The 10,912-nt window shown below is 40.1% G+C and overlaps 2 protein-coding genes and 1 long non-coding RNA gene across 4 annotated transcripts in view; all 3 read left to right on the top strand.

Annotated features, from left to right (window-relative positions):
• LOC135348629 (zinc finger MYM-type protein 3-like) overlaps positions 1-107 on the top strand; it is a 1,910-nt gene extending 1,803 nt beyond the window's left edge. Inside the window, exon 1 of the mRNA XM_064546913.1 lies at positions 1-107. This exon is cut by the window's left edge and continues 1,803 nt beyond it. The gene's annotated coding sequence lies outside the window, so the exon portion shown is untranslated.
• Positions 1-3,314, top strand: part of LOC135347994 (uncharacterized) — a 10,549-nt gene extending 7,235 nt beyond the window's left edge. For both annotated transcript variants that reach the window (XM_064546175.1, XM_064546174.1), the window contains exons 16-17: positions 2,190-2,340; positions 2,831-3,314. In XM_064546175.1, the coding sequence (XP_064402245.1) occupies positions 2,190-2,340; positions 2,831-2,930 (251 nt within the window). In that variant the 3' untranslated portion in view covers positions 2,931-3,314. The remainder of the gene's footprint in view (positions 1-2,189; positions 2,341-2,830) is intronic.
• Positions 3,315-9,162: 5,848 nt separating this feature from the next.
• On the top strand, positions 9,163-10,886 carry LOC135350943 (uncharacterized). Its single transcript, XR_010399335.1, has 5 exons — positions 9,163-9,259; positions 9,475-9,561; positions 9,761-9,794; positions 10,195-10,340; positions 10,774-10,886. It is a non-coding gene; the product is annotated as an uncharacterized LOC135350943 (long non-coding RNA).
• The last annotated feature ends 26 nt before the right edge of the window (positions 10,887-10,912 follow it).

Here is a 10,912-nt window from a genome sequence, read left to right as displayed (position 1 = left end):
TAAATCATAATAAACTGTTAATGTTGTAGTTTGTAGCCCAGAGCAATCTATAGTACCGGTACTATAGCTCATAGTTCCCTGCTAAATACACTCAAATGGGATCTAATGAAAAGCTAAGCATACCCAATGTGTATACATAATAATAAGCTGTGTAACATACTAAGTTGTGTACAAGTATTTATACTTATAAGACTGTGGATGCATTGAACGAGTGGAGAGAGTTGGTACCATCAAAGATCTTTAATCCCCATTCCCAGATCTCAAGGCCGGGCGTTCAAGTGCTCCTTTGGTGTTATCTTAGTTCGTATTTAACTAAAAACTGCTTATAATTATTATAAGGTAACCCATTAACAAAGTAAGAAGTACAATACATACCCCGTTAACGAAATGGATACATATAGCTATTTAAGATGTGGATACATAGCGACGTTTAAAGTAAGATGTGGATAGTTACATAGTTACTCATAAAGTAAGACAATTCTGGATACACAGTTACTAAGAGGTGGACACACAGTTACGTATAAAATATTACCACCATACACCCACACATTATACACTGTACCCAAAATCACCACTGCGCCCACGTAAAAGATTAACATATCAACCTTAACAACCGAAAACAACACAAAAATAGATTAACAGTACATGGTGTACTCCATGTATTTATGCCTCGAGGCGTAGCCGCACGAGGGATACGGTAAAGCTGACTGTGTGTGTGTGTGTGTGTGTGTGTGTGTGTGTGTGTCTGTGTGTCTGTGTGTCTGTGTGTCTGTTCCAGCTGTAACTGCTCAACGGTTGCAATGCGACGAAAACTAACAGCTTCTATAGGCTTCTAGCCACGTTCTCTTGGATTTTGATTCGTGGATTAGCAAACTAAAGCTTCTTTCTCGAGTTATGGCTAGTTTGACTCACATTGAAGGCTGTTGCAGTCTCTTCAGAATCTTTCATAGCATCATCTGTCCGCACAAACTTTCTATTCAACATATGAGTTAGCCTTGCACTAAAGCGCTAGCTTTTTGTTAGCTACAAGACTCAGAAAATACCTGTTAAAACAGCTAGCTAGCAGTAGCCATTTGTGAAATTGATCTCTTTGGACACACCCTTTAATTATTCCTATGGATGTAATGCGCATGCGCGCTCATTCCCCAGATCCAGATCCTCCTGGCAGAATCATATTTTTCTTGAGGGCCTGGTAAGCCACAAAACACTACTATAGATAACAATATGTATGTACACAAGTCTTTTCTTCTTAAATATTATAATTATACACTGCATGAACTACAGATCCAATTTTCTTCTTTCTTGAGGTTCTGGTATTAAAGCCACATAATACAACAATAGATGCATGTAATAAGTCTTTTCTTCTCAGTGACTTTATATAGATAAGCTAACTTTATGAAATAATTATGCACTTCCGCTTATAATTAATTGAAAACAAAATCTTCTTCTTTGTTGCTTCCTAGATCCTTGAGGTCCTGGTATAAGCAGCCACAAAACACAACAATGATACCATAATTATACAATTGCAAGTCAGTTTTAGACAGATTATTTTATACACTTTTTCCTCTTCTATACTTTCTCTTCTATACTTTTGAGCGAAAGCAAAAACATGGCGAGAGGCATTAGCACAGCGCCAGCTTGAACACTAGTTGAGCATTAGTAATAATCACATCATAGACATGTACATCCTGTCCTCTACATGTCATATGACCTACATGTAGCTAGTAGCCATAAAAACAGTTAGTCCATCCCAAATCAAACCACCTGAAGAAACACTGTAAGTCAAATATTGTACCCATGTAACATTATAATTATACTATACATAATCACAGCTTGCAATAATACAACAGAGATAGGATTCCATGTAAACTAAATTGAGCATTCCGTGTTGAGTGTACGGTAAGATGGCGGCCGAAAAGCCAACATCCCCAAACTATACCTTTTGTATGCTCTCTCAAAAAACACACACACACACACACACACACACACACACACTCACACTCACACACACTCACACACACTCACACTCACACTCACACACACACACTCACACACACACACACACACACACACACACTCACACACACTCACACACACTCACACTCACACACACTCACACTCACACACACACTCACTCACACACACACACACACACACACACACACACACACACTCACACACACTCACAGGTCGTCTCCCAGTGGAGTTGAACATGAAGGCAGTACCAAGTACCGTGTACAAGTACGACCGAGCCCCTCCCCCTCCCCTTCCCTCTCGATCACCCACAACGACAGATGACAGTCCCGGACTACCAAAGCTTCCCTCACGTCCCCCTAAAGCGTAAGTTGATTGAATGCACAAACATGCTCCCATGCATGTAACTAATTACCACTACATAGTATTATATAATTATAATATAATTACGAAGTTGTTAATTGTAGGCAAACCTTAATCCAACGAAGGGATGGTGGTGTCAGTAGGTTGGGTTAATATCATTGTGCATCAAGTACACTCCCTGTCGAGTGCTAGCTACAACTATTTAGAAAAAATTTGCATATTCAAGCTTTGAAGTGGCCACTGCTAATGAGGTGTCTATCTAGCTAAGAAACCTGCTAGCAGGTCACTATCTCTTATCAACTAAGAAACCTGCAGGCAGGGCTCTAACTAGTACCCACAAAAATGCATTTTCTAAGCAGGTAGACCATGTGTAGTACAGCTTCTTAGCTGGATAGTAACCCTGGGAGTGATTAGTGGCTTTCCTCAATTGTCCATGTACAACACACTTTTAATTAGCTTAGCTACCTAAACATTATCTCCTTCCCCTATACAGAGCTGGTGCGGCAATGGTTCCAGCCCGTCCCCCTAAATCAGCCCATAGCAATGAACCTCCAGTACCTGCACGTCAGTCCAAGCAATATGCGAAGCATTAGGTACTGGAGGTACTGGATCATAACTTGTTAGTGCAAGAATCAACTCATATCCTTTAGGTGACATATTTTCATAGGTAGTAGCTGCTAGGTGTGTGGTAGAATACAACAAACATTTTAGTGTTAGCACAAGAATCAACTCAATACATGAACTCATTGACAAGCTTATTATCCCCCATAGTTTAGTCACAATCACTTAATTGTCAGCTTACATGTTTAACATGTTAAGAAAGTTTTAGGTTATTTCTCTCAATTCACAAACATTTTTTGCTCGATCACTGCTTATAATTATCAAGAACATTATTTTGTGCACATACAATTATAGTGTACTGTACATGTCTGCTGTCTGTTGGTTGATGGACATAATAATGCTGAGCAGTCAACATACCCTATCAGGGTTTCATCTAGCCTCCTTCACAAGGCCTCAAAAAAGAGGCCTGCTACTGACTGTTTGCGCATGCGCAAAATTATTGGATAATTTCCCCGTATTAAACTGATATTTACCCGAAAAGTATCCTGAATAACATGTACACACAAAGAACACTACATACACAAAGCTATATAGCTAGCTAGCTAGAGACAGAGCTGTACGTTTGGTTACAGCATGCTATTTCTTCTGATAGAGTCTACATGTAGACTTTCACCAAGGTTAGTGTCAGATGGGCGTGGCCTGTCCATATAAGCTATTGTCAGCCTTCCCTCCGTTCAGACGATTTGCCATCCACACTATTGCAGGCTGTGAGTCCTTTGTTAACATAGCAGGCTACGGGTAGCTATTAGAATGCTATCACACTGGCTAGAAACCTTCACAATCGCACTTCTCCAATCCACTTCCGTTCGTTGTGACGTCATGGTTTTACTGAGCATTATACGATGAAATCCGGAGTCCCCAGTTTCTGGGGATTATGTGGCGCATGCGCAAACAGTCGATACCAGGCCCTCTCTTCGAGGAAGAGCGGCCTGGGATTGAGACTAGGTTTCATCTAATGGGGGGGGGGGGCTGGGGTGAACCTTCCCCCCCCAAAAAATTTGTGTATAATAATGACATCATCACATTAGTACTGTCTATGGTGTACAATATGTAACTAGATCTACTGTGATGCATGTGTGTAGATATGTATCCTCTTTACATGTAAGACGTACTGTTAGCATGACGTCTGTGTCTGTTCATAGTCATGGCGTTATGATATTATTATTTCTAACTCTGGTTTGTTTGGATATAATATGGATTAATTGTGTAGCCAATATCCTATTATAGTAGCTTTATCGGCCTGAATGGCCTTGTAATTTCCTGTCTGCCTATGTCACTTCCTCTTATTATTGGGTGTGTCTGGAATTTACTGGGGAGCCCCTGTGATTACGGTCTACTCACTGATTGATGTTTCCATAGCAAAGCTTGACATCATAAATAATCATGAGTAGCTATCATTTGTCTATCTGAATTGAAATTTTATACTCAGACTTTGAACGTTGGTGGGAAGCTTGGTTGCTTTTATGGCGTACTTTTAATGTTTCCGTAATGCATCGTTGGACTCTACATGGAAACTTAATAATAGAATGCTATATATAACCCTAGTTGTTCTTTATATGTACACGTACATGACAAGGCTTTCAGCACATGACAATCAACACACTTGACACAATGCCAGCTGTCTATATAGCGATTGTTCCCTACATTAAAATGTATGTGCTGTACATAGCATGTATGTATAGGTGGGCAGGCATGCACTAATGCATGTTAGTTTTTCCTGCTATGAAAGCAGTTAGTATGACCATGTATTGTTAGGTTATAAAGTGAAAGTAAAGTCCGTTTACTTTCTTGGTTGTTTATGCATGTGTTGCCAGCAGCTGTGTATAGGTGTGTATATAATAATGTATTGCACATGTTCACGCGTACATTATAGCTATTTGCATAGAAATGTTGATGTTCAATACAATAGTTGTTGTCATTCTAAGGGATAGTTATTATAGGAAGATTATTGTCTGTTTGTGGTAGTTGGGGTATACTTATTTCAGTGAAAATAGTTTCTATTTTAATGGCTGGTGGTTTACCCTCTTTGAATGCTGTAAACGCATTTATTTGCCTATGAGAAGGGGAGTAACTATTTGTAAGGCATTAGGAAAAGTTAATTTAGTAATTACTATACTGATGAATTTTCATATTTCTAGGGCAGCTCCCCAGATGTCCCGCCACAAAATCTAGGGGCTAGGTGCCTAACAATTAAAAGGGTCATTTAGCAAAGTGAGAGACTGTGATAACAAAACTATAGGGAGGGACGGGAAATAAATATTAAACACGCAATTTATTTTGACTACCACTATGATTATGGAGCATTAATACATTGTGCATGAAGCCCCTTAAGCACAGTATGCTCATGGCTGTATGCATGTTGACCTATATTTGCCTGTGGTAAGAGTCACTAGTAGTTAAGTGTGATGTTTAGGCCCTGATAAATTATGCTGGGAATAATTTTAGCATATAGCTAGGTGTCCAAAGGCATCAATGTTGACTTTTGGTAAAGATCATTTCATTAAGTTTTGCATAACGACGAATGTGTCCGAATGTGATCAATTCAGCAAGACAATTGTGTCAGTAAGATAGGCTTACGTTTAGTGAACACTCTCTACCTAATCAGCTTCAGTAGTGTCTCAAGTAGTACATATTCACTCAGAGATTCACTCGTGAACATACATGAGATAATGGCTATGCTCATATATACCAGTACCATTATTATTTTGAACTTTACAGCAATTGTACAAAATATAATCAAAGTAATACAATTGGTATGGTGCAAGACTATACAACAACAAAATGAAGTACAACCGTTTCTTTAGGTGAATTGGTGCATTAGATGGAAGTGATTTTTTTATGAGCAACTGCATGATAATTCACTTCTGATTAGAACTCCTATAGAGTGAGACTTATAGTTATTATGACTTGGTGCCATCAATAATAATGATTGATACAAACGTGATGTCTGTTTGATATTTAGTAAGCCAATACCACAAAGAGCTGTAATTCCCATGTTCCACTGCAATAGCTTTAGGATCATGTAGAACAGTGTTAAAAGCTTTCTTAAAATCTAAAAGTTCTCTAGCCTCAATTCCAAGCTGCAATACATCAGTACACTAACTTGAAATCGAGACTAGAGGACAGTTAGCCTCATGCAGGTTCCCCTATACATGAGACATTTTTCGTTTGTAACTCTTCTCGATCCGGTCAGCCTTCGTAGTTACGAGAGAGTTCCTGGTCCACCTCCCCACAGAGGAGAGACAACCACACCCATATACCCATGCATCATAGATACTAGGTATAGTATCTATGCATGCATACTGCTACCAGCCAACCACCGGTACTTTTATCATCTCCATCAAATGATGGTTGTAAATTGCATGACCCTTTATCATGTAATAAGTATGTCCGTCAATGATGGTTATAGATTGCATGACCCTTTATCATACCTTGTCTCACTTGATGTTTATTGTGTGTTTATTATGCTGTTTTTTGTCGATGAGGCCCCCACGTAGATGGGCGGTCCCGTCCCCAGCCATAAAAGGGGGGGACGGGTTTCAGCCCTATCTAGCATTCATTCTGCTGTTCCCGTACTAACTATGAATATAGTTAATATTAGCCACGCCTCTAACCACAGAGCTCAGCTTGCTGCAGAGAAGGGGAGGAGCTGGGAAGCCAAGGAATGCATTACGTAAGAACTATATAATCTGATTGGTGCTGAAATGTATTACGTAAGCAGTCTGCAATCTGATTGGTGCTGCATGATTTTCTGCAGCAGAACGAATGCTAGATAGGGCTGAAACGGGGGGACGGGCACGCCCATCTAGCCCCCACGTGGAGGGAGTTGGGAGATCATCCCATGCTCAGTAAGATTCTCTAAATAAGCGACACTTGGACATTTCTCCCATAATTATAGCACTATATAAATTCATTTTTATTGTGTACATTTAAAGCTCAACTTTTGCAAAATGTAATAAAAGTGTCGCTTTAAATTAAATCGAGGTTTTATGGTACATGCATGTATACATACGTGTACCTACATCGCAACCACAGTATATGCATGAATCATCCTTAATTGGTTCTCATTTTAGTTGTTCCCTTTTAATAGTACTAACCCCCTTACATGCACCCATACAGTTATTAGAGCTACGATTGATGCTTCATGCTTAGTGTAGTGGGTCTTTACTGTCTGTTATGGCTCTGTGTGATTATTGCTTATCCATTCAGAAGTCTTTACCAAATCCACCCACCCTAGCAGAATGTGCATATTGGTTGACAGATGCTTACGTTTTACAAACCTTTCAAATGGACTACCTTAAGATTAAGATACATGTGCATATCCTAATAATTTTAGCAGTCTTAATTTTGCTGTGATGTCGATGTGTGTGTGTGTGTGTGTGTGTGTAGGTGGACTTCTACATCTCTCATGCAGAGCCAGGGAGCCAACCATGCAGTGAGAGGCATGCAGTCTGCATCTATACTGCAGAGCTGGGCACTAAGGTTGATGGATGGTCATGTGATAGTGCCTGTGTAACCTATATTCCTTTTTGGGGTATCATAATTTTTGGGGTCTCATAACTTTTCTAGCTTAGTAGCTAGCACACATAATTATGTTTACACATTACAGCTCAGCAACCCCCCCACACACACTCACACACAGATGAAAGGATTGTCTGAGACCGTACGTGGGACGACTGGTGAGTGTACTGTTGGAGTGTTTCCATTGCGATGTGTAGAGCTGTGGTGTAGTGGGTATGGGATAAATAGTTGTGGTAAAGTTTTCGTGGTTGAACACTAAATATTGCTCAACCAAACAGTCAACTATAAACTTTGAATCAAATTACTGATAAATAGCTAGCTGGGTTCCATGGCACTCTGGGATCCCCCTCTGTGATCCGCCACTGCCTAAGAAAATGTTTACTCGCTTATATTCCTATACATGTTGTTATTTCAATATCAGCAGACAAAGAAGGCTACAACCAGAATCAGCCATGATTAAGTATTTTGGTGGGTATGATGTATTGTGCATGTGCAACACCAGGCAGGTGCATGTGCACTATCACCCATGCAATAGAGACCAGGCCGTATTTTAATCGGCCTGGTCTTGAGGCATAAGCAATAGAGAGCATAAGCCACAATTTCACAGGAGACAAGTATTTGTTAAAATTAATATGGCTAGTAAACAAACTAGTTTACGGTATAATTTTACAAAGGTTTACTATAAAGTATATGAGTTACCCAGATTCTGGGTAACTCAGTTCGCGCATGTGCACTATCACCCATGCAATAGAGACCAGGCCGTATTTTAATCGGCCTGGTCTTGAGGCTAGTCATAGCCGGGTATATCCTCTGAGCACTCTGTAGAAGGGAGTAAAAAGGATTGAGTCAAGACAAGTTTCCCGTATTGCGCGAACTAAGTTACCCAGAATCTGGGTAACTCATATACTTTATAGTAAACCTTTGTAAAATTATACCGTAAACTAGTTTGTTTACTAGCCATATTAATTTTAACAAAATAATACTTGTCTCCTGTGAAGTTGTGGCTTATGCTCTCTATTGCGTTGTCGAGAAGGCTTGCTAGCTAGCTGTGGCCCTTTATGGTGTTGTCGAGAAGGCTTGCATCTAGTCTGAAGCCAGAAGAAGTTCTCATTTGTACAGAAACCAAGTTCAAAACATCACACGACCATCCAACCATTATAGAGGTAGATGAGAGCCTCTTCTGGTTTCAGACTAGTGTGCAAGCCTTCTCGACAATACCATAGAGGGCCACAGCTAGCTAGCTAGCTAGGCTACAAAGCTTCATATATACATAGTAGATAGTACATGGGCGTGTATGGACCACGCCTATGATTAATTATTACACATGCAATATATACCAGGCCGTATTTTAATCGGCCTGGATTCGAGGCTAGGCTATGACCAGCTCGGCAATGTGTGAGTGTGTGTGTGTGTGTGTGTGTGTGCGTGTGTGCGTGTGTGCGTGTGTGTGTGCGTGCATGCGTGTGTGCGTGTGTGGCGCTTGTGTATGGCCAGCTCGCCAATTTGGTGAGTGTGTGTACAATCATTAGTGAGAGTATTGTGACTAATGAGTATTGGTTTATTTTGGTATTGTAACTACTACTTTCAAGTTAAACAAATTACTTTTAGGTTCACAAAGAATGTTTGTGTAGGGTGTCCTGTGTGATGCATTAATACAATGCTTTACCGCTTCACATTGTACAGATATGTAACAGAAAGATATTCTTGACACTGTTTGTTTCTGCATGCACTCTGTCAGCTGCTGGGGAGAATTATCCTTAGAGGGAGAATATAGTCCAATGTGAGTCTTTGAATATTATCTACGTAGCCACATGACTTAGGCCAACAACTCAAAGCCTTATAGGACGACTGCATGTACCCGTTATATATATTGTGTCGTTCAGAATTCCTTTGTACATGTATTTACACCAGGTTACTTTCATTTAAATGGAACGTACATTTCTAGTATGTTATTGAAGCAGTCTCAATCTTGTTGTGATGTTGATGTGTGTGTAGGTGGACTTCTACATCTCCCAGAGCCAGGCAGCCAACCATGCAGTGAGAGAGGCAGCCTGTATCTGTACTGCAGAGCTGGGCACTAAGGTGAGTGGGTGGTCATGCAATAATAACCTACATGTATATCCCCTAAAGTCTGATATCATGTTTTCAGTAGCACACATAATTATGTTCACACATTACAGCTCAACAATTCAACCCACCCCCAACACACACACACACACACACACACACACACATACACACACACACACACACACACACACACACACACACACACACACAGGTGAAGGATTGTCTGAAACCGTACGTGGGGACAGGTGAGCTTACTGTTGTTATTGTAGTGTTTCTATGACGATGTGTGGAGGATAAAGGTGACAAAGGTGTAATAGCATCAATATGCCCTACATTGACGTCCTTTTTTCAGAATAGTAGTAGCAAAAAATTATCTCTTGTTGTATATTGTACATTTGTAACATAACTGAAGATTCAACATAATCTTCTAGATGTGAAAGAGTCATTTAAAAGAGAAAAAACACATTCAGCAGCAGCAGAGGACCGTCCTATTTGTACTGAATTCACCAAATTCAAAATTTTAACCCTATTATGCCCCAAATTATGCCGGCAGAATTTGCCAGGGCCTATTGTTGTGTGATGTATAATAATTATGCGCAATAGCAATTTAAACCAAATCTAATCCAGCTTATGCTCCCCCTCCAGTTTCCTTCTCCTGCTTGGAGAGCTGAGTGGTGTGAGTGGGTGTGCATGACCGAGTGTCCTCCCTCCTCCCCCTCTGTGCTGAGACACTACAGCACAAACACTACCCTCAACACCTCAACCTCGATCTGGAGACACTGCTCAAACTGGTGAGATTGGTGATAAAAGGATACTCATTGTATCATTCAGTATGACCACAGAGGAGGTCCGACATGCGTGTACGAATCACTATATAATTATAAGTTCAGTGCATTGATGCCATTGCGTGATAATGTCCAGGTAAAAAATACACTAGCACTTGTATGCATGTCGGACGTCCTCTGGTGATGACCTATGCTCTCTATGTCTATAAATTTACTTTAGTGTGATGCATGTTGTACTATCGATAGCGTGGGTTGATATTTCTTGGACAGCTAGATTATCTTAAAAGCTGACGTAAGAAACTTTCTCCATAATAATTATTATACCATTTTCTTGTATTTGTCTAATTTTACTGTGACTATACATAATTTATTTGAGTGTGTTTCCTACATTTAGATAATGAATCTGCATACTCTACATGTACTCCCCTTCCACAAACAGAGCAGTGACAATACCTGGTGCAGTCTGCTGGAGTGGACTAGCTAGCTGTCTCACCTCACTATGTCAGCTGCTAGGGAGAATGATCCTCAGAGGGAGAATAGAACAACAAAAACGTGAGTCTTTGAATAATATCTACGTA

The sequence above is a fragment of the Halichondria panicea genome, chromosome 1 (assembly GCF_963675165.1).
Source record: "Halichondria panicea chromosome 1, odHalPani1.1, whole genome shotgun sequence".
Classification (NCBI taxonomy): domain Eukaryota; kingdom Metazoa; phylum Porifera; class Demospongiae; order Suberitida; family Halichondriidae; genus Halichondria; species Halichondria panicea.
Note: the sequence above shows the minus strand (reverse complement) of the source record. Positions and strands in the feature narration are given on the sequence as shown.